Source organism: Chiloscyllium plagiosum, unplaced genomic scaffold, assembly GCF_037043375.1.
Source record: "Chiloscyllium plagiosum isolate Xiang-an unplaced genomic scaffold, Cpla_swu_hap1 HiC_scaffold_20, whole genome shotgun sequence".
NCBI classification, from domain to species: Eukaryota; Metazoa; Chordata; class Chondrichthyes; order Orectolobiformes; family Hemiscylliidae; genus Chiloscyllium; species Chiloscyllium plagiosum.
The window spans coordinates 14,499,640-14,524,688 of record NW_028270158.1 but is presented as its reverse complement, the minus strand read 5'-3'; the positions used below and the strand labels follow the sequence as shown (position 1 = coordinate 14,524,688).

General features: G+C 38.8%; 1 protein-coding gene across 3 annotated transcripts in view; it reads right to left on the bottom strand.

The window, feature by feature from the left end:
• The window catches only part of usp7 (ubiquitin specific peptidase 7 (herpes virus-associated)), a 99,200-nt gene that overhangs the window by 69,689 nt on the left and 4,462 nt on the right, over positions 1–25,049 (bottom strand). For all 3 annotated transcript variants that reach the window (XM_043711995.2, XM_043711994.2, XM_043711993.2), the window contains exon 2: positions 2,063–2,167. In XM_043711995.2, coding sequence (XP_043567930.1) covers positions 2,063–2,167 — 105 coding nt within the window. The remainder of the gene's footprint in view (positions 1–2,062; positions 2,168–25,049) is intronic.

Below are 25,049 nucleotides of genomic sequence, written 5' to 3'. Positions count from 1 at the left end.
ACTTGCGACATGACTGGATAAAGCAGGAAGGAACTCAATGTTCTCTTTAGTTAGCACCGCAGTAGGCCATATCATCTTTCAAAAGCACTCCCTGCTTTAAGCCAACTCTTTGCCTGACCTGGATTTGCAGATTTTCTTGTAACTGAATAATTCTGGCTTTCAAATTCAATGAATAACTACTTTCAAAAACATTAGCACAAGTTTGACAATTCTGAAACTGCACTGAAGATCGGCTAAAACGTCAGTGACTTGAGGGGAAACCTCTACTTTACAAATTTCAAATTCAGCACTATAACCAAACCCACTAATGTAGCCCTTAGGGACCAATATTGAGAAGCATCAACTTAGGGAAAACATTCTTAAAAATATAGTTAAATTTGAAAAAACATTTTTGCAGATTTTCCATAATAAATCTCATCCTATAATGAGGAACAAAGCAAAAGAAAAAAAAAATCAACAGCAAGACAAATTCAAGGGAAGTACAGTCTTAAACCAGAGGAGGGAAGATCATCTGACCAAAATGCTAGTGCAATGGTGAATTTCTTAAAATGCTCATTCCCTCTTCCACCTCCTCTATCAAATAACTGAAATTCCTATTTATATGCAGAAGTTGAATGAATGAGGAAGAATTGAGGAAACTCTCATAACATGCTCCAAGTAGGAAAATAATTCCTTGTGACCAGGATTTTTAATCAGAGAGCACCTACCCCATGGGGAGGCATCTTGCTAGAACTGTGTGCAATTCTCAATCTTCCGTTTAGCTGCGCAGGCATATAAAACCCACAAGTGTTCATTTGTAGAATATCTGATCTGGAGGAGAATGTGTATAATAAATCTGGTCTTCAAGAAAGATTTAGCAAAATATAACCAACAGCATTGTTATTAGTCCCATTTTCATCAAAACTGTTGTTCAACCTTAAAAGTTTCACAATAGGTATCAAAACATCCAAAGCTATTTTAATAATTACTGCTACATATCTAGAATTAAAGACAAAACAGTTCTGCCACCAAACAAAAACAACTTTAGTCACATTTACTATCTTGATTCAGAATATTAAGTTGGCATATGCATTTGAGATTGTCAATGTATGAAATATGCCTTCAAAAAATTTTTTTGCAAACCTTTACCTAATTCAAAGGAAGTGGAGCTAACTTCTTTGCTAGGTTTAAAAACTTACTCGTGGATCATCTATTCTCCAAATTTTAGGGAGCTACCGGAAACGGATTTCAAGGAGTTTCAATGTTTCCAGTTATTCCACCTTTAGTATTATTCAGCTTAAAACAATTTAGGGGAAAAAAAGATACTATCAAAACACCAGTTGCAGAGCCTCAGGTTTCATTCCCCAGCATTTTGCATTATGTAATAACAAACTAAACCTAGCACATTTGTAAATCAGTCACAATCTATTATTAATCTTCAAGTGGAATACTTCCATGTAACCCATTTCAAGTACATTTATTCTTGACTGATTTTCTCGTTTGAAAAAGCAAGAACAATCAGAAAATATACATGGAAAGGAGGTCAAAGTGGATGGTATGTCATCTTTTCACAGCCAATCACGTGTTACGACATTGTCCAATCAAATGAATTGGAGAAATCCACACCAAGCTGTCAATATTCAGCCCAAATGTATGGAGGTCAAATCAATGGCTGCTGCTTAAGCAATCTATTGATGATATTAAAACATCCTGCAGAGGGGGAGGGAGAAAGGAAGTTCAGCTGTGTAACCGGACATTCAAATATCCTTAAAACAGATATGACAAAATATTTTCATTTCCAGCACAGCCATCACTACTTTGCTATGCAAAAGAATTAGCCACCCAACATAAAACTTAAGCCATGAAGATAGAAAGTCATTGGTTGGATGTGAAGTCTTAAATAAAATAGTTTCAGTTTATTGTTCGAATAATTTTCCAGAAACATTTTTCAAGTTATGCCTTCTACCAGCAAACATTTGTAGAGCAAACTTTTGAAAAATAGATGCTAGCCTAACTTAAGACTAATATTCCCAATTATAAAGGATTTCTTCACTACTGAACAGATTAAAAAACAAAATGTTACCATCTTCCATGTCTTCCTCTGTGTTGTTGTGTCCATCTGCCATTGCTACGTTACCATTGATGACTGGGTTTGGTGTGATTCGTGGGGGATCATCTGCATCCCCAGCTGGAAAAAAAAAATCAATAAATTACTGCTAAAGGCAACAGGTTTTCACCACAGAATTTGCGTTTTCTTAAGCATTACTCTAAATTAGGACACTTAACATTTACACTTTTCCTAATAATCTGTAGATCATAACTGCATTGTATGTTTATATCACAAAATAAGGTTACAATTTAAGACTGGGGAATATTAAAGACATCACAATCAAATTACAGGAAATGCAAAAGCCACATTTGAGGCCGTTTTAAAAAAAGCAAATACCATTCCAACACAAAAAATGACCATAACATTTAATTACTAAGAAGAAAGGACAGCAAGTTAGTCAGTGTGCCACTATTTGGTTTACACTGTGCACTGAAGTGTTTTATTCTCACTTCAATATTACTTCTAAAGAACAGCCGTGTAGCAAGGTAGCAGATGGCACTAAAAAATGCTGGATAGCAGTAATTTCCTATTGCAGTAACTTCTTGATATGTAATCAGAGGCCAGGCTAGAAGGAAAGTCAACTCTCTGAACTCACGTTACTAACGAACTATGATTTGCAATACCATAACCCCATTGAAATCAGTTCTGAAATAAAAACAAGTATCACTATCTCCATTCCTCTCTAAATTTAGGAAGAACTTATATGCATTGGAGGCAGATCAGAGGATGCTTACAAGAATCATAACTGAATGAGCAAGTTGCCTCAAAAAAGACTGGACAGGCTGAGCTCCTTTCCACTGGAGTGTAGAAGAGTAAGTGATTTGATTGAACTCCATGAGGTCTTGAGGGTGGACATGGAAAGAATGTTTCCTTATCAGAGTCAGTCGAGAACTAGGACGTATGATTTTAAAATTAGGGATACCCTTTTAAGATAGAGATGAGATTATCCCTCCTCACAGCTTGTGCTACTTTGGTACTCTGACTCAAGGTCATGGGGTCAAGGTCACTTTTTAAATAAAAGACAGAGCTACATAAATTCTGGTTAGGCAAGGGAATCAAAAATCGTCAGGGATAAATGGTAATGTGGAATTTAGAACACAACAGATCAGCCAAGACCTTGAATGTCAGAGATTGCTCACGGGGTCAAATTGACTACTTGAGCCCCATAAAAACAAGTATGGACGTAAAACTAGTACAGCAAAATATTTTCCAAATTGAGCTGGAAAACTTGTAATATGGAAAATAATCACTTGAACAACTTTATCACTTGGGTTTGGTTTCCTCTTTGAACACTGGGTTGTCAAGAAAATTATGGGAAGAAAAATCTTCCTAGAAGACTACGGCTTACAATAGCTACCATAAATTATGGACTAGATTTGTTAACACTATTAACCTAAAAATCACACTTGCCAGTACTTCCAAGGAGCAGAACCACATGCAACTTGGAGTTGTATAGAATTGACAACTACATAATTCTAGTCCCAAGTTTTTAAGACAGGGAAAAAATAAGAGGCAGTAAACTGAAATATGTGGTAACAGCAGCCTAACTGCAGAAGATTCTGCCTTTTACTTGCAGACAGTTCTAAGCAAATCTGAAAGCAATAAACTCCTGATTAACCCAGAACCTTACTCCACCTTCAAATAGAAGGAAGAGACTTCTAGGTCTGACTGCACTGTATTTCACTCAAAATCAAAACACAGGTTTACTGAAAGTAGTTTCCTTAAAACTTATGGTTCACATTCATCCAACTGTAGACATCAACACTTCATGAGCTTTGTAGTAAGTAATCAGCAAAGAAAGCAAGTATGAAAAATGTGAATGACATTTGTGACACTTTCACTGTGCATTTCATTACAAAGAGGTGGCTCGTAAAATACGGTGTTAGATCAATGATGTCCTTAAATGCATTTGTAGCAAAAACAGACCCAGTAACACAGACCGAGGCAGCTACGCAGGGGAAGCTCTCAAGACATACCAAACCTGATTGTGAATGGTTGACAAGATGTCTTCTATAGACCAGTTTATCCTTCCCAGCAAAATGATCCGGAAAGATTCTAGGCTCAGCATGGATGGTGTTGCCTGGTGAGAGCTTCCAATTGATAAATACAAGCTTTTTTTCCCCAGGGGGTGGTGAGCACAGCAAGATCCCACTTCAGCCCCATCAACCTGGGCTAATGTACCTCTGCCATACCCTCTTCTCCCACTCTGCGCCCAGACATATTGGTTTGCCCCCAGGGAAGCAGGTTCCTCCTGAACCAATGCAACAGACACTTAATAGGGTCGCTTTGCAAGACCTCAACTCAAACAGTGCTAACAGCGGTCACAAAGGCTGATCAATTGCTCTTTGATGTGAGGACACCACCTCTTGACTTGCACAGAAGAGCAGAATAGGCCATTTGGGCATGCAATTTCACTCCACCATTCAGTATGATCATGGCTGATCATCCAACTTACCACCATACTAGAACTTCTATTCTGAACCACTCCAAGCACACTAAAGAGAGATTAGTTTAGTTTGGGATTAGGGTTGTCATGTACTGGATGGACCAAAGGGTGTGTTTCCATGCTGTAGGACTGTAAGAACTCTATCAGTAAACTAAGTCATTCTTGAACAATGTACCTAATTTGCACATAAAACTAACAGTAAATTAGATAATTATTGTTTCGTAATTAAGGGAGAATAATACAAGACATGAAATGGTGTAACTGGATCTTTTACTTCAAGCAGCTCAGATATCGCATCGGAATTGAATGACAGAACCATAGGGAGACAATGTAGCACTTGTCATCGATTTAGGTGTTAAGTCCAAACAGCGCACTCAAGTCCTTTAGATGAGCTGGAAGCTAACCTTCTGGTTCAGACAATCAACCAAATTAAAAACCTGAAAGGACTGCTTCTTTGTGAACAGAAAGGGATGTCTGTATGTGCTTTGCAAGACACATCCCAGGCTCAAAAGGGAAAATAAAAGTTCACCTGCACATTTGATAATGATAAATTGCAACATAGAAATTAATATTAAACAAATCAGCAACAGCAAACTGAATGACAATTGGGGTCTAGCCAGTGCACAAATGCCACAATAGCACACCAACTAAAATTTTAATTAATTGGTAGCCATAATTTGTGAAATGCAGAGAATGACTAATTCTCATCACTAAACCTTGGCTGAGCAGAAAGCACCAGTTGGCTTTAGATGCTACATAAAAACAGTAACTATGTGAAAACAGAAGAAGTCTTTCCTTGCAGATAGTGACAAAAGAAGCAACTGCACTGTGTATTATGGTTACATAACAGATCAAAAACAACTTTTCCTGATGGTTCTAAAGCAGCCAAAACAACAAAATATATTCTACAGCCTATTTAGTCGGATTGCTGTGTCATGGGCTTACAAATGCTTTTGTTGCCAAATGCAAACTGCCTATTTAGGCAGATATCCTTACTTTGTTACATTGAACAGTAAAGCAATGATCCAAGTGATACTGCCCTTTCAGGAAAGTAATGTGTGAAGGACAAAATTCCAACACTAACTTCCAGAGGGAAATGAAACAATTTAAGACAGTTTAATCCCTAAACTGTCCTTAAAGAATGCCTTAACCATGCAAAAATCAATAAGGTATGTTAATCAACAAGTCAAATCACTAGCCTTTAAGCATACAATTACTGAAATTTAGTCTTTTGCACCAGTGCCATTACTTCAAATCCTCTGAGTCATTGTCCATTTTTTTCAAGTATTTTATCTTTGAGGTATTATGGCTTCTAACACAAAGTTATTGCGAGATATATTCTAATGTTCATTTGTCCAGCTACATGCATTAAGAGACAATGCAGCTTCTTGTATGGCCCTCATTAAATGTTTTTCTAAAATGTATGCAATTCCTTTTGGCTAATGATCAAGTCTGAAACTCCTTGTTATTAATTAAACAGGGGAAAGACTTGCATCATATTCATATAGAACATTGAACAGTAATTCCTTCTTAAAACTTCATACTCTTTCAAGGATATCCATGAGCATGTTTCCTTTACTTTTTATTTCTGCTGGAGGAAAATTGAACCTTGGTTCAGAAGTAAACCTCTTTTATTCAAAGATATAAAAGAGCAAAACGGATAGATGGAAATGAGACATAATAATCAAAACATATACAATAGTAACAAGTCAAAGATAATGGTCCCAAAATCCAGAAGGTATGCAAATAATTAACAGAACACATACATGGATAAAAGTTGAAGGCTTTTGCCTTGGATTCACCAGAAATATAAAGAAACCAGACTTCAGAGGAGCACAAATTAATGCAGCGCAAGGTAATGGTGCTGATTGGTTGGGCCAATGACATGGAGATGTAGCAGGAACAGGTGACCTTTAATCTTAGTCCATAGGCTAGGTAGGTAGACAGACTGATCAGTGTGTTGTTATGGCACATGAGAGACTGGCAGTTCTCATAACCACTTCCCCAACAAAAAGAGCAGTTGACAAATTTCTTTTGCTGACTTCAAATAGTCAGAGCCCTGTGTTCACACACACGCTTTCCAGCGCACAAATGCAAGCATGCCAGATAACATTCAAATGGTTTCCATGCAATTCCAAGTACAGATTAGTCATCAGCAATATAATTAGTATTACTGACCTTATTATTAGCATAATTTGCAATCATTTATTCCCAATCCCATTATGTTATGGACATGGTGTCCAGAAGCTTACAAGCATGGCTAGTTCAGCATTATCAGTCTACTGCCAGCAGTCAATGGGACATGTTTGATACAGTCTGCCAGCTGCTGGAAAATGTGCCATTGTAGAAACACAGCAGCCACAGGTCTTGAAACTAATATCACATCACCTATTTACACAGTAGGCTGCTTGACAAATTTGCAAGATACATGCAAATATGCAAGATACATGCACGGTGTGTAATGTCATTGTGTACTGGCTCTGATCTGAGAACTAAGGTTGGAAGATGCCTGTTCCTGCTCCATCTCCATGCCAACAATCAACAGGCCAATCAATCAACACCCTATTCTCAGGCTGTAGAAATTGGTGTTCCTACTCCAAAGTCTGTTTCTTGTGTCCTACCCCTGCTGACTGCAAGGTGAAAAGTTACAACTTTGTATCTCCTTTCAGCAAAGCTTAAAGTCTGCCAATGTCTTCAACAGCTTTCTTTCGTGTCTCTTGCTTCTCAAATTGTTCAAAATACAACAGAACCAAAATATATGTTTGTTATTTTTAATTTCACATTTTCAGCATTGTTTAGCTTCATTTTTTTTTTAAATCTAGAAATGCACTACTTTTGTGTTTGAACCCAAAAGAGATTTTATTTTTTAGCCCTTCATGAGTCTTAAACATGCAAATAGAATAAAAGTTCTAGATGTATTACAATGTCCTTACCATTTCTGACATTTTCACCTAAAATTTATGATGAACATATCTGTCTTAACCTAATTATCCATTTCTACAATTTTGCAGTCCATCTGTGGGGTTATGGTATAGTTTGGAATTGCATCAGAGCAATTATGTGAAGGCTCAGAAAACTAATTCCTGGGAGAATATTGTCAAAAAGTTATCCAAATTTGTTATGCTGGGCCTGTACCCATTATGGTTAAAATTGGTGACCTGGAGGAGATGGTGGTGTAGTGATAATATCATTTGATTCAAACCAAAGTCCCAGTTAATTCACTGGTGATATGGGTCAGACACCAGCAGAGCACTTCTTACAATCTAAATTCAATTAACATATCGGAAACATAAAGCTAGTCCGAGGAATGGTAAAAATGACAGTTTTCAATCTTAAAAATCCAGCCGGTTATTAACTTCCTTTTCACAAAACATATGACATCCTTAACTGCTCAACATCTGCCTCCTGATTTACAGCAATGTGGTGGACTCTTAACTATCTGCCACAAAAGCTAGAAAGTCACTCATTTCAAAGGTAATTAGGGATAGGTAACTATCACCAGCCTTGCTCACTATGATTCTTTTAACTTCTTTAGTTTTGGGTAGACCTTGGAGGTCCACACATGTCAAAAGCTTCAATAAGTGGAAGCCATTCATTCACACACTAATTGGCATGTATGGAGTCCCAGAGTCACTGTGCAGCCACACCGTTCAGTGTTGCCTGCTTGGAGGGTTGTTACCAGTGGAACAGTCTTCCCCAGAAAGTAGTCAAGTGTGTTATTGAATTTCTTGAAGCCAGAATCAGCTTCTTGAAACACAGTGGATTCACAACCTATTGGGAGCTGACAGTAATTCAGGGTTGAAACCACAATGAAATTAGTCATGACGTTATTGAATGACGCGACAGTAGAGGATGGTCCAACCTGGCTCCAAAAGCCCACCTTTTCCCCCCAAAATCTGCAATTCATTTATAGTCAAAAAATTCTGGCACCAAACTTCAATGCCATTCTCATACACATGCACCAATTCATATTTTTAAATCTCTATAAAGCATTACCCAGATTCCATGTGATTAAAATGCACTAATCTACAGGGTCTGGTGACAGACGTAGAACATAGAACAGTACAGCACAGAACAGGTCCTTCAGCCCACGATGTTGTGCCGACCACTGATCCTCATGTATGCACCCTCAAATTTCTGTGACCGTATGCATGTCCAGTAGTCTCTTAAATGTCCCCAATGACCTTGCTTCCACAACTGCTGCTGGCAACTCATTCCATGCTCCCACAACTCTGTGTAAAGAACCCACCTCTGACATCCCCTCTATACTTTCCTCCAACCAGCTTAAAACTACGACCCCTCGTGTTAGTCATTTCTTCCCTGGGAAATAGTCTCTGGCTATCGACTCTATCTATGCCTCTCCTTATCTTGTATACTTCAATTAGGTCCCCCCTCCTCCTCCTTTCCTCCAATAAAAGTCCGAGCTCAGTCAACCTCTCTTCAGAAGATAAGCCCTCCAGTCCAGGCAGCATCCTGGTAAACCTCCTGAACCCTCTCCAAAGCATCCACATCTTTCCTATAATAGGGCGACCAGAACTGGACGCAGTATTCCAAGTGCGGTCTAACCAAAGTTTTATAGAGCGGCAACAAGATCTCACGACTCTTAAACTCAATCCCCCTGTTAATGAAAGCCAAAACACCATATGCTTTCTTAACAACCCTGTCCACTTGGGTAGCCATTTTAAGGGATCTATGTACCTGCACACCAAGATCCATCTGTTCCTCCACACTGCCAAGAATCCTATCCTTAACCCTGTACTCAGCTTTCAAATTCGACTTTCCAAAATGCATCACCTCGCATTTATCCAGGTTGAACTCCACCTGCCACCTCTCAGCCCATCTCTGCATCCTGTCAATGTCCCGTTGCAGCCTACAACAGCCCTCTATACTGTCAACGACACCTCCAACCTTTGTCGTCTGCAAACTTGCTGACCCATCCTTCAATCCCCTCATCCAAGTCATTAATAAAAATGACAAACAATAGAGGCCCAAGGACAGAGCCCTGTGGAACACCACTCACCAGACTTCCAGACAGAATATTTTCCTTCTACTACCACTCGCTGTCTTCTGTTGGCCAGCCAATTCTGTATCCAGACAGCTATGTTCCCCTGAATCCCATTCCTAATGACCTTCTGAATGAGCCTACCATGGGGAACCTTATCAAATGCCTTGCTGAAGTCCATACACACCACATCCACAGCTCGACCCTCATCAACTTTTCTAGTCACATCCTCAAAGAACTCTATAAGGTTTGTGAGGCATGACCTGCCCCTCACAAAGCCGTGTTGACTGCATTTAATCAAGCCATGCTCTTCCAGATGGTCATAAATCCTATCCCTCAGAATCCTCAGAACACCTTGCAGACGACAGAGGTGAGACTTACTGGTCTGTAATTGCCAGGGATTTCCCTATTTCCTTTCTTGAAGAGAGGAATTAAATTTGCCTCTCTCCAGTCCTCAGGTACGACGCCAGTGGAGAGCGAGGAGTGACGAAGCAATTGCATTTCTCGTTTCCCAAAGCAGCCGAGGACAAATCTGGTCTGGGCCTGGCGACTAGTCAATCATAATGTTTGACAAAATTTTCAGCACACCAGCTCCCTCTATCTCTATCCATTTCAGCATGCACACCTGCTATTCAAAGGTTTCATTCACTACAAAGTTAGTTTCTTTTGTAAAGACAGAAGCAAAAAAAAAAAAAAAAAAAATTCATTTAAGGCTTCCCCTACCTCCTCAGACTCCACACACAAATTCCCTATGCTATCCCTGATCGGCCCTACTCTTTCTTTGACCATTCTCTTATACCTCAAGTGTAAAATGCCTTTGTGTTCTCCCTAATCCGTTCTGCCAAGCCTTTCTTGTGCCCCCTCCTGGCTCTCCTCAGACCATTTTTGAGCTCCTTCCTCACCTGTCTGTAATTCTCTAGAAATGTTGCCATTTCTGGAGCAGAATGTCCAGGTTTAGATTCCCCCCTGTGTCAGAGATGTTATAACATACCCAAAAATGATGATTCAAAATAATTTACAACATCTATCAGCTGCCATGATTTCTAATCACCACTCCAACCCCAATCTTATTCATGCACCTTATCAAAGGACGACTGGAAATCTATAAACATCCAATACGTAGACCAAAATCTTCAAAAATCTTCCAAAAAATTAGTCATAAAATGTTAGATCAATTGCTTGAGCACGTTCTGCAGACTATAGTCTATAGATGACACCTAGCTTACACTGGGCAGAGTCTCATTTACTGAATGCCTGTTAAATTGGCTTCAACCACACAAAAAAGCATCCATCTTGAAACAGCGATGGAAAAAATTGTTAACAGATCAATGGAAGTGGTACATAAATTTTCAAAGAGCTCCATCTGAGATGCTCTCCAAGCCTGCATAAGGTGAAATCACTTCAGTTATATTGTGTGCCAATCCATGGGACTCCAATGAACATCTATAAAACTGGCACAACCAAATAGAACACAAACAGATTTTTAGTTCCGGCTAGAATCTGAGATAAAAAAACAAAAAGGATAGCAAGGTTAGAGGTTGGCAAGTTGACCTGAATTACATTCAGACTACGTTAACCACATAAATCACAATTAACTTGGGAATCACCTTGAAATTTGCATAAAAAGCGTAACCAAAAAGATCAGCATTCTCAGTATTTACAAGCACAGTTTTATAGCTTAATACTATTTCAGGTATGAGGTATAAATAGCCTTTAAAGCACATCATATTGGTCTTGCAGTTACCTGTACATTGCTAGAGACGTCTTTAAACTGAAGTAGTTTATGAAGCTCAAGTACGTCAAGTATTCTGTAATAAATTTCCCACTTCAAGATGATCTCGGTAGCCCATTTCATGCTAAGTGAACTGGACATTTAAATATGATCCAGGTTCAGATGGAATATGATACTTTAAGAGCCACCAACAGTTGCCACTTAGCATGAAGCTGCCATTGCTAGAAGCTCGCAAATTTCAGGATTTTCCATTACTAGGCTGACATAGCTAAGCTCAGTTGCAACCCGCAGTCTGATTTCTGATGCCAGATCCCAACACGACGGTTCTTCCACACAAGACAAGGCATTTGGGTAACCTTGAACACTTAAATCGCCAAAAACAATGCTTCTGGATGTTGACCCATTCTCCTAAAGTGAATGGTCAAAGGGAAGGCAAGCTATTTATGTACTACAGTTACATCACAGTTTCAGGATCGAACTCAGTAATCTCCTTTCTCAGACATGGAAACTAGAACTTAGCATCCACGGTCTAAACACATATAGCTTTGGACTGTAAGCCATCAACTCTCAAGTATCCTGAGAAAGTCCTGACTTGAGGAGGTCTGACATCCAGTCCCAAATGAAAGACAACATTTGAAATCTATCCTAATACTTGGGAGAACAATTATTGGGAAGGATGGGAAGGCCAAATGTACTATGTTTCTGGACCATTAGTGATTGCTATACTGGCCTCGAGCTTTTGTCAACATTTTGCATAATCAGTAAAAAATCTAAGGTTACTTTTGCATTTTTGGAGGTTATTGAAACAACAAATATTTAACCCATGCAGTTATTTTTCCCATGGAGCTTGAGAGAACAATGGTGGTCATTTGGCGCAATTTCATGTTTTGGCGCTTTCAAAACATTTTACTACTTATTCCAATCATTGAATAAAAAGTGTCTCCAATAAAACACTTAGTGAGGTTAATTTTAATACAATACTGGATGTTTTCACACAAACCAATCAAGGTTCTAAAAATGGCTGATCAATTTGAATCAAGTTCTAGATCAGTTGAAATAGTAAAGTTATATTCCGAGATCCTATTACATCGCTCTCAATGGTCTAGCCTCAGTCACAAGAAACTTAACAGCTCATTCAGCACCATATAACTAGCATTATTGTTTTACAAATCTCAACTGTAGCCAACAAGCCATAACTTATAATGCACAAGGATATACTCTATCACCCAAACACTTGAAATTGTTATTTTCTGTATGTCCCAGAATCCAGGAACTAAAATTTTGCGACCTGCTTTAAATGTATTCTTAAGCTGCTTCTTGAAGCACTGATTCGAAGTTGTAGATGGAAGCATGTTTTGCTTAGAATGCTGAGCTCCAGGACTGAAACGGATACAGGAATGAACCAACTATGAACATGTTTGACCACAAGACGGTTTTCCAGCAGACAAGATATTCTTGCAGAACGGTGCACAAGCTCTCCAGTGCTGGAAGTTACGCAATGAAAACAGGTTCTGGTGGCTACAAAGGATCTACAACATCCAGTACTGGCATCAAATGCTTAAGGTCCATCCAAGGAAAGGTCACAGCAGGCTGCGAACATCTGGCAAATAGCAAAGGCAAAAGCATATCGGTCATTTAATAAAAATCAAAGATTGACAAAACATATCTTATTGGATCTAGGGACACCAGTTTCCCATTTTCATGGGAGAATGTATGCAAACCGGCTGTTCCTGAGCATGCGACCCACACATGGAAAAACTTGGATAATACAGAAACAGCAGATATGGTTGGTGAGTGAAAAATTAAATCAATTAATCACTGGTAACATTGCCACTATAATACTGAGCATTAAAACACTGAAGGCTCTGGTTCAAATTCAGGTCTATGCTCAGATGTGGCAGAATTTGTTGTGCTTGAATTAGTCTCTGTGCTGGGGGAGAACAAGTATAAGAGGGACATCAGGAGGGCCAAGGGAGAACATGAGACAGCCTTGGCAAATAGGGTTAAGGAGAATCCAAAGAGATTATACACATACATTAAAATTAAAAAAAATAGGGAGAGAATAGGACCCCTTAAAGATCAACAGGGCTGCCTCTGAATGAAACCACAGAACATGGGTGAGATACTAAATGAGTATTTTAGACCAGTGTTTGCTGCAGAAGGATATGGAAGCTAGAGAACTTGGGAGAAATAAACAGTGATATCATGAGAAGTGCCCATATTACAGAGGTGGGGGTGTTGGAAATCTTAAAATGCACAAATGGATAAAGCCTGGGGACCTGATCAGGTGCAACCCAGAATTTTATGGGAAATTAGGAAAGGCTGGGCCCCTTGCAGAGATAGTTGTACCATTGATAGCCATGGATGAGGTGCTGGAAGACTGGAGGTTGGCTAAAATGGTGCTTTAATTTCAGCAAGCTGGTAAGGAAAAGCCAGGCAACTACAGACCAGTGAGTCTGACATCAATGTTGGAGGCAATTCTGATTGACAAGATTTACATGTATTTGGAAAGGCAAGTACTGATTCGGGATAGTCAATATAGCTTTTTGCATGGGATATTGTCTAACTTGATTCATTTTTTTAAGAAACCAAGATGATTGATGAAGACAGAGTAATGGACATTGTCCATGTGGACTTCAAGGCATTCAACAAGGTTCTGCACATTAGACTGGTTATCAAGGTTGGAATCACATCAAATTTAGGGAGAAAAACCATTTGGGTGGAAAACTGGCTTGAAAGTAGGAAGAATGTGGTGCAGCATTCTTTTGGACTGGAGGCCTGTGACCAGTGGTATGCCATTAGGATCAGTGCTGGATCCACTGCTTTTTGTCATTTAATAAATGAATTGGATGTGAGTATAGGAGGTATAGTTCTTAAGGTTGCAGATGATACCAAAATTGGTGGTGCAGTGGACAGCGAAGAAAGTTACCTCAATATAGTGGGACCTTGATCAGATGGGCAAATGGGCCAGAGTGGCAGATGGAGTTTCATTTGGACAAATGAGGTGCTGCATTTTGGTAAGGCACATCAAGATAGGATTAATGAGTACATTTAATGTTCCTAGGTAGTATTGCCAAACAAGAGACCTTGGGATGCCGGTTCATTGTTCCTTGAAAGTGGACTTGCAGGGAGACAGGACAGTGTAGGCATCACTTGCCTTTATTGGTCAATGCATCGAGCAGAGCTGGAAGTCACATTGCAGCTGTACAGGACCAGTTAGACCACTTTTGGAATACTGCATTCAGTTTTGGTCTCCCTGCTAGAGGAACAATGTTGCGCAAATTAAAAAGGCTCAGAAGAGATTTACGAGAATGTTGCCAGTGTTGGAAGATTTGAGTTATAGGGAAACACTGACTAGGCTGGGGCTATTTTCTGTGGAATCTAGGAGGCTGAGGGGTGACCATATTGCGATTTATAAAATCATGTGGGGCACGGATAGGGTGAATAGTCAAAGTCTTTTCCCCAGAACAGGGGAGCCCAAAAATAGAGGGCATAGGTTTATGTTGAGAGGAAAGATTTAAAAAGAGACCCAAGGGGCAACTTTCTCATGCAAAGGGTAGTGTGTGTATGTAATGAGCTGCCAGAGGAAGTTGAGGCGGCTGGTACAATGACAACATTTAAAAGACATCTGGATGGGTAAATGAATAAGGGTTTAGCAAGATATGGGCTTTCACCTGCTGGCAAATGGGACTAAATTAATTTTGGATATCTTGCCTGCATGGATGAGTTGGACTGAAGGGTCTGTTTCCATGCTGTACATATCTATTACTCTAACTTAATCAGGGATTCCAAGCAACTGCAAAAGGTGTCAACACATTAAGGTGCTGCTTCATTCTCCACAATCAATTAGAATCATCAACTCAAACTATTAAATATTTAAAGATGTTTAAATGATATTTTTTATTTCTATAACCATGCAATTGACACAATCACAGGCAGTATACTCTCTCTGTACAAGACCCAATATCCAAATGGACCACCTGACTGTCAAAATCTACAAATGATGCAAATTTCAACTTATTAAAACCTCATTACGTTTATCAAATGAGTTAAGCTGTACAAGTTCAGGATCCTGATGTTCTCACTGTTCTCTCTGGTCTGTAGTGTTAGATTACTTCTGGATCAACACCTGACGTACTAAAACTATGTTCATTCCCTAAATTTGGAGGAGGGATAAACAGTTGGGAGTGGTTTGAAGATTGCGATCCAGCAACATCTGCTTTAGTTGTGTGCAACAAGCATTTGCTAACATCAAAAGAGATCTTGGCAGCAAAGCCTTTTACAGTCAAAATGCTTCTCGACACTCACTGAGGCTTGTGTCTGAAGTGCAGACAAACTGCACAGGACTACATAGAAAGATGCACCTTCAAGAACTTCACTACTTCAGGGGAGGCAGTTAACACAACTAGAGAAGTTAAAAATTTATTTCCATTTACTCATAATAAAATTAATTTTTAAAACTAGGAACTTGGGGTTCTACTGTTGCACTGTGATTTAGTTAATCAAATTCCTTCAAACTTAACATCCGAGAACACCAAAGGACGACCTGGCAACAAATGTTTCTGCAGTCAAGAAGCTTGACACTATTCAGCAGATCAATTGACTGGCACTCCATCCACCACAATGAGCAGTGTATGCCATTTCAAAGATCCACTGCAACAATTCACCAAAGCTCCTTTGACAGCATCTTCTAAATCCCCCCAACCTCTCCCATTTAAAAAAGGAAAATGGCAACAGATGTGGGAACACCATCTCCAGCAAGTTCACCTCCAAACCATGCACTATTGTGTTGGAATTGTACCACCTTTGCTTCACTGTTGCTGGGTCTAAACCCTGCCACTCCCTTCCTAATAGCACGGTGGATGTAGCAACACAATTGACTGCATTAGTTCAACCACTTTTTTCTTCCGTACAATGGCAATAAATGCTGGCAAAAGCTGCGAAACATCCCATGAACAAAATGTTTTTGAAATTTGTAATTTCTTGTACATACTGAGAAGAGAAGCTAACGTTTTAGTACTGTTAAACTCTTGAGTCCATTTACATTGGCAGTTCAGACATATTTTCCTCCCTTCAAAAAAAATCAATTCTAAACTGGCAATTTTGTTTTTACCTAGCTCTAAACAAGAATTAATAACAGTTTGTTTTACTAGAAGTGTACAATTAGAATGTACCTTGCACAAAATGTCAGTTAACTAGGTTCTTGTGCTGGAACTTATCTTGTAGCTAATGGAAAATGAGCAGGCCCAAATGAATGAGGAGTAGACCTTCCCCAGTGCCCTTGCTCACATCATGATGGCTTCCCAACATGCCAATTGAGATTTTTAAAACTAAAATCCAGGTTTTGAAGCCTCAACTTTTGGAGGAAACAGTTCTGTATTATATCCATCCACTTACTTTTCATGGTCTCTTGTTTGCCTGCTGTTCTTCAGCTAACAGCCCAACAACTGTGAGCAGTAATAAACTTAAATATCGTAGTGTGAAATAAATTTACTCAACGCTCCATCATTCTCATTCTAAACTGTCTACAAAGAAAACAATTCTTTACACCACAGGAACAGGGGAGAGCTGAGAAGCACAAGAAACATGTGTAGTAAATGATGTCACCTAATCTTTTCTTTCAGAAAATAAATATTGGCCTGTAAAATATATATCTAGTTAGGCTGTAAGTTCTTACTGTTGCAACGTCTTCTGTGCCAGAAGAACTTTCTCATGATGTCATACAACAGCCCAACTGCCTTCAGCATTCAACACATTCAAAAGTAATTAGATTCCATAAAGTAACAAAGCTACGACTTCAGTGGTACTTCATTGGAGGTAACAATTATGAATTCTTTTATAAGGCCAAATGGCAGAGGGGAAATTCTCATTATGTTACAATCAAAATAATCTAGTTGCTAGCAAATACCAGAGTAGATTACCAGTCTGACCAACTCCTGTACATGTAACTTGATTTCCATCTAGGAAAGCCGTAGTTAAGACTGTTTGGCTGAAAACACAATGTGCTTCAGCAAAGAGCTTATTTCTAGTGTTACAGGGTCAAATTTGTTCCTAGCCAGCCACAGAATGCATCCACCTTTAGTTAAATGCAATAACTGCAATCATTTTGGTTAATTCTAGACAGATGCCCATCATATGGTTAAAACTGCAATAATGCAGTCACAGATCAAGTAATTGAAATAATGTGACACAATCTGAAATCTACCAAATGATTCACCAGTGATGAAGATGCTCATGTGGCTGGTTCATAAATTGTTAAGACTTACTAAATAAACAGTTAACTCACTCTACAGATCATAACTCGAACAAAATATAAAAAGTACACTTGAAGGGATCAGTAAAAAGTACAATGTACAAGCCCATGGAGAAACTCAATTAGAGGGGTATAGATTTCTGTTCACCTGACATTAGCCAAAGTATTATTCCGCTACTGTAACTGCAAACTTTGCTATACTCTTAAGAAATCAACAAAGTTATTTCAAATAGGAGTCTTAGATTACTTAAAATAAGCATTTATATACATATATCCCAGTTAAAAAAATTTTAATCCTGGCATTGAGAATAATCTCTTTTATGAGCACAACAGTAACAGCAGATTTAAGGACAGAAAGGGACCAGTAGTTGACAAAGGAAGAAGCTTTGTGTTAGGAGAAATAGAGTTTGTGACGGAAAACAACTTGTGAACACAGAAGGCCTCTGAAGTCAGATTCTACGTTCAAGTAGCTTTCAGGGAACTGGAGCCTGACTGGTTAGTTCAATGATCATAAGGATAACAAAGGTAGAAATCATTAACAAATAGACTTTAAATATAAAGCACAAAAAAAAATTAGGTTACTTTACCACTGAAGACAAAATGGGCTAAATGACCTCCTTTGCTGCCATTTTTGGTAATGCTTTCAATTCACAGTTTAAAAGCACTTAATCCTCAGACAAATATCACTTGTTGGAAAAGCCCACTTGGTTCACTAGTGTCCTTCAGGGAAGGAATTTGCCAACCTTACCTCGTCTGGTCTACATGCGACCCCAAACTCAGAGCAATGTGACTGTTCGACTGTCCTCAGACAATTAGGGATGAACAATACATGTTGACCTAGCTAATGATGTTTAAATGCCATAAATGAACCAAAAGATTTAAGTCACCAAAGGAATCTGCCAGTAAAGAAACATTAGTAATAATCACACAGGAATAAATAAAAGGGAAAGCAGTGTGCGCTCTGGAAACGTCTAAACAAATAGAATTATAGCACAAGACCATAGAAGGACTTGAAAAACTAATGAGTTTCTTTCATGGGACACAAGAGGCAAAGCATGAGCAGATTTCTTATCTCACGAAGAAAACTCTCACTTGTTGGCTCAAAAATTCTAATCCCAACCCATGAAAATTATTCAAAGCAATCATAGCTGAGTAGGAAACGAAGGTTGCTTGCCTCTTGGTTTGATTGAGCAAGCATTCAAGGAAACTGAAGTCAATGCAAGATTGAAGATGGTAAGAGTCAAACATGGATAACAATTACCTTGACCACATTAAGACAGATTTAAAGTGGGGGAGCTGAGAAGGGGTAGTTGGGAAATAATCCTAAAGCAGATTTAAATTAAGTGAGATGCCAAAAAGCACAATATTCTTGTGCATAGAACACAAAAGTTAGCATAAATTTGCAGCAGGTAATGCAGGAAAATTGAATTTTGGCTTTTCATGCTAAAGGATTGGAGTTAGTAGTTTTAAAACTGTACAGACTGTTAGTGAGTTGCACCTGGAGCAGCGTACAGGTTTGGTGTCATATTTTCAAAGCATATACTGGCATTAGAAGCAATTCAAAACAGATGCATTGGACTGATTCCTGTGATGAAAGGGTTGAATTACCAAGAACAGCTAGACATGGTTAAACTTATTCGGTACTTTAGAATAATGATGTGTGACCTTGGAGTGTAGCAAATTCTGAGGGGGCTGAAGAGGACAAATAATGAAAGAAAAATGTCATTAGTCGGAAAATCTTGAACGAGGGGACATGGAATTAGAACACAGAACAGTACTGCACAGTACAGGCCCTTCAGCCCTCTATGTTATGCTGACCTCCAAGACCAAACTAACCTACATAACCTTAAATTTAACTATTATCCATGCACCTTTCCTAAGAGTCGCTTAAATATCCACGAATGTATCTGGCTCTCGTCCCACTGCTGCCAGTGCATTCCACACAACCACGACTGTGTGAAGAACCTACCTCTAACATTTCCCCTAAAACTTCCCTCCAATCACCTTAAAATTCTGATCCCTTGTGACAGACATTTCCACCCTGGGAAAAAGTTTCTGGTTATCCACTTCATCTATGCCTCTCATCATGTACATCTCGACCAAGTCACCTTTCACCCTTCATCATTCCAATGAGGAAAGCCTTAGTTCACTGAACCTTTCTTCAGAAGGCATGCCCTCCAGTCCAGGCAGCACACTGGTAAATTTCCTCTGCAGTCTCTAAAGCTTCCACATCGTTGCTATAATGAGGCAACCTGAACGGAATACTTACTCCAATTGTGGGCTAAACATGGCTCCATGGAGCTGCATAACCTCATAAGCTCTTAAATTCAATCCCCCTGCATATGAAAGCCAACACACCATATGCCTTCTTAATAACCCTATCAACTTGGGTGGCAGCTTGGAGGGATCTATGATCTCAAGAACCCTCTGTTCCTCCATACTGTATTTTGCAATGAATCACTTCACTTTTCCTGGTTAAACTCCATCCGCCACTTCTCAGCCCAGCTGTGCATCCTCAACGTTCCAGTGCAACTTACAACAGCCCTCCACCCTATCCACAACTCCACCAACCTTTGTGTCATGGGTAAACTTACTAAATCACCCTCCCACATCCTCATCCAAGTCATTTACAAAATCACAGAGCAGAGGTCCCAGAACAGATCCCTGTGGAGTACAACTGATTACTGAGCTCCAGGTTGAATACTTTGCATCTACTACTACCCTGTCTTCTATGGAACAGCCAATTGTTTCCAGATAGCCAAATTTCTCTGTATCCCATGTTTCCTTCCTAAATGAATGAGCCTACAATAGGGAACCTTTCAAGCGCCTTGCCCAAATCCATGTACACCACATCCACTGCTCTACCTTCAATGTGTTTTGCCACATCCTCAAAGAATTCAGCAAAGTTTTGGGACATGACCTGCCCCCTCAAAGCAATGCTGACTATCTCTAAACTATACTTTTCCAAATAATCTAAATCCGGTGTCTCAGGATATTTCCCAATAATTTGCCTATCAGACATAAGAATGACTTCTGTAATTCCCAGGGTCATCCTCAATCATTTTCTTGAACAAGGGAACATTTACCACCCGCCAATCATCTGGTACTAATGCAGTGGACAGTGACGACACAAAGACCATCGCCATAGGCGCAGCAATTTCCCACATCGCCTCCCGTAGTAACCTGAGGCGTATTTTGTCTGGCCCATGGGACTTAACTATCCTCATGTTTTTCAAAATTTCCAACAAATTCTCCTCCTCCCATTACCCTCTTCGGGCATATCAGCCTGTTTCACACTGTCCTCTCAGATGACAGCAGTCCCTCTTGTTAGTGAATATTGAAGCAAAGTATTCATTAAAGGACTTCCTCCACCTCTAGGCACAGGTTCTCTTCACTATCCTGGATTTGCCCTACCGTCACTCTGGCCATCCTCTTTCAGTGGTGATTCAAAGGAATTCTTCTGTCATAAGATAGTGAACATCAAAAATGTTCAAATCCAGGGTGTTAGCAAAGTCTTTGTCATGGAACTAAGTAGATTTTAGAAATATCAGAGCTGAGGGCAATGAAGAATATGTATCAAAGTTGAGGCCTGAGGCAGATCAGCCATGACCTTATTCAATGATGGATCAAACTTGAGGGGCCAAATGGCCTACTCCAACTTCTTATATTCTTTGAAGTATACAAGGATCGCTAGAGCTCATACATCAAAAGTTAATTAGAATCTTGGGTTTCTGTATAAGCCTAAGATTCTTACTTTCAATTAATATGATTCATAATACATGAGTAGGATTAATATGACTTCAAGTTTAATATATATTTTGTATGAAGCATTATGAAAGGGAAGGCATGAGTAGGTAATTGAGAGCTTGAAGCCATGATACTGGCATGTCAAGAGGATGTTTTTGGCATTCATGCTAACATTTCACATATCAAAACTGATGTTGTCTTACAACCAGGGTCCAATGACAAGTGATAAAACAAAGTCAGCAGTGTGGTGCATTCAGAATAAACAACTACTGGACACTGTTTAGGGAACTTCATTAATGCTGTTCTGAAGTTGAAGTAATGTTGAATTTGACTTGTTTAGGTATCAAAGAAACAAACAACAAATGAAGGGAAAAAGCCTCCAGTAACCACAAAGAAATTTGCCAAAAGGAAACTGATTACAACTAGACCCACCTGAATCTGAGCCTGAACCAGGAGCTAGGAGCTTTGGGGTGGAAATAGTACTAACTCCAGACAGAGGGTTTGGCGTTTGTAAGGATATTGTTGAAAAAGGGTAGTGGGAGAATGAATTCTTGGAGGCCCAGGATGAAACTTTTATTTCGCCTAGTGTAATATAACACTTATCATTTAAGAAATAAATTCTAACTACACTGGTCACCTTTTGTTAATGTACTTAAACTACCTCCATGATTTAAAGAGACAAAGTTCAGATCTTACAAGCCATGTTTCAATCTGGAATCTGACTTGTCCAGTATTCCCATCAGTTAGGAATCATTACATTAAAAGAGATAAGATTTCACTGTTCTCATTGTATGCATTGATAGATCACTACACTATCAGGAACAAAATAAGATACAATTCTCAGCATATTTTCTTCAGATAAAGCATGTTTTCATCTCCACATTTCTCTCCACTACTCTCCCTCCTTCCACCCCCCCGCTCAAAACCCTCCAACCGCACAGTGAAGACTACGCACTTCACAACAAATGGCCACAGGTGTACTCTGATATATTTGGTTCTTTGCCAATAACTTCACAAACTATCTGGGATAAGCATATGCAGTCATTAGTGTACGAAAACCAACAAGGTTTTTCACCAGTGGTTGGAAACATCAGCGTTTTCTACCAGTTCTTTACCAGGTTTCTTCAAACACATGAAGAAATAGTCTGCTGCAACAATGGCTACTCACAGCTATAAAGTTGAAGTGCTACAGAGTGCAAAAATAAAGCTTGCACATTCTGATGCATAAACTTGAAGTTCTGAACAACTTGAGCACAAAATATGAACATGCATAAATTATATTGACAATTACAAGTACAGAAGTAATCTCTCCATGACTAATACATAATAAAGACAATTTAAAATAATGCCTAAACTAGACTAGCCTTTTTCAATGGAATACGTCCCTTTTGCTGAATTTGGCATAGACATTTAAAGAACAACTTCATAGCAAGATTGTCTCTCTATAGCACTAGCATGTTAAAATAGATTTGCATAAATTGCAAGACATTAACATCTGAACATAAAGATTTATCATGGTTCACATGAACATTCAAGCATTTAACAATACTAAAGGTGTTTATAAAGTCAAAATTTCATTGCGACTATTACAAGGCACAACATGAGCAGTCAGGGGAGGAGGGTGACAGCAATTAAAATCACATGGGCAAAAACTTGAAATATAGAAATTACATTCTCACAGTTATAAGGAAAAGGAATCTGCACCAAATTCTCTTGTAGCAAAAGTTCCAAACAGATAAAGTTATCAAAATAAAGATTCAACTTTTTAAATAAATCTACATTTGACTTTCCATTGCTTCTATATTATGCCCCAGAAGATAAAGTATTGGTCATAGGACCTGCAAATGGACTAGTGTATTGGCCTGTACCCATGAATAACCACAGCTGAAGCTAAACTTAGGCAGTTATGGTATCAAGTGTGTATTAACTTTACCAAAAACCACAGATGATGCTTGTGTGAACATACACAAAATTATGGTACAAGTCCCAAAGCTCTGCAATTTTCACCAACATTGCCTGATAAATTATCTTGGATGGATCCATGAAAACTTCCACATTGCTATCTTTGAACTACAAAAGATTAAATTTAAAAAGCAGTACACTTTAAAATTGGAGACCATTAATATGCAATGCACATTCAAAACAGTACAATTAAGCCAGTAAGCAGATACTAATTTAATATCAATTTACTGTAAAATGAGGAGAACTATAATCTCTAGGTTGTGGCAACTTCATTTTAAAACAGAACTGCATCTTTAGATATGCACACAAAAGGCTTCCTTTTTATACTTATAAAATGTTGGAATAAGCTTATAATATTACCTTTTGTTCCTAACTAAGCTTGTAGACCAATCAGCTTCCCAACATTGATCCATGCTAACCACATGCAAAACCACAGACTACATCGTGGGAAAAAAAACAACTTCCAACATTTCACTTGATTGGCTTGGTTTTGCTCTGACTTAGACTGCATATTCTACTCTTGTCCCTCTGCCCAGCCAAGATGACTATGGCAATTTCAGATTCAAATATTGCCGCACCACTGGAGTTAGGCCTCCGAAACAGTAGGAAACAGCACATCTGGTAATCCTCTGCTCCAGCTGTTAGCTTGGTTTCCATCTGCAAGGATTATGATATTGTATCTTCTAGCCATGGTCCTTCACCTTAATGAAAGGCATTTACCTCTTACTCAAAGTCTGGGTTTCAAACCAACATAAAATATATTCAGTAAATCAGTGAAGTAACATGTTTGAAGCCCAAAGTGGTAAACATGAAAAGTGACAAGAAAGGAAGATAGTGTACAAAAAGCATGGGAACAAAGGAAACATGCCAGGAAAACTGGAATAAAATGGTTATAGCACAAAAAGAGGCAGACAAAAAAGTTTTCCATCACATTTGACTTTCTATTACCTTCAAAGTAAAATGTATAATGCAAGCACAGTTCAGAGCACCTGCCATTTGGATTTGCTCTCCGACAATGAATGAATGACTTCAGCTCCATCTCAACTTCAGCATTTTTTCTTGCATCCGCTTCAAAAATGATGTCTTCTGGTTGTCTTCCCATCCACCAATTAGAATAGCTTCTTTACCGACTGTTCAACACCTCTGACAAATCCTCTCCCAACTTTCTCTACAACCGGCTTGTCTAATGTGTACCAAGAGTCTATCATCTCAGGGTGTCATGACCATTTTCTCTGCACACTCTCCAATGGATTCACAACATTCCCAAAGTGTAGAATTTTTCCCAAGATTGAACAGAGTATTGTAGCTGAAGCTAAAGCAGTGCATATTAAAGATTAACCATAGCATCTTCGCTTAAATATTGTACGACTCCCATTATAGTGACCAACACACAAACAATTAACTGAAAACAAAACTAACAGTGAAAGCCTTTTTTGCTTGTCAGCAAAAATCATAAATCAATTTACTTGATAACTTGAGTGGCTGCTCTCCTCAGTCTATTTTAACTCATTTCCTCTACATTGCAATAATTAGGTGTGATTAAATTGACTTTAAGCCTGCCTCTAAAATGTCTAACTTCATTGCAACACATATTAAACTAAAATCATGCTCTCTTAAATATATTTTAATAAATTATACAGTGTAAAAGGCAAGTTAAAGTAGTATGGTGGTATCTGCAAGATGTTTTCATTCCAATCACTTTAGCACCTTTTAAACTGTACTGGAAAGTTTGTTTTAAAATAATGACGACTTGGGTATAAATCACAAGTCAGAACAGCCACAAGGGCTTTTACAGCCATTGAAAAACTTGAAGATATT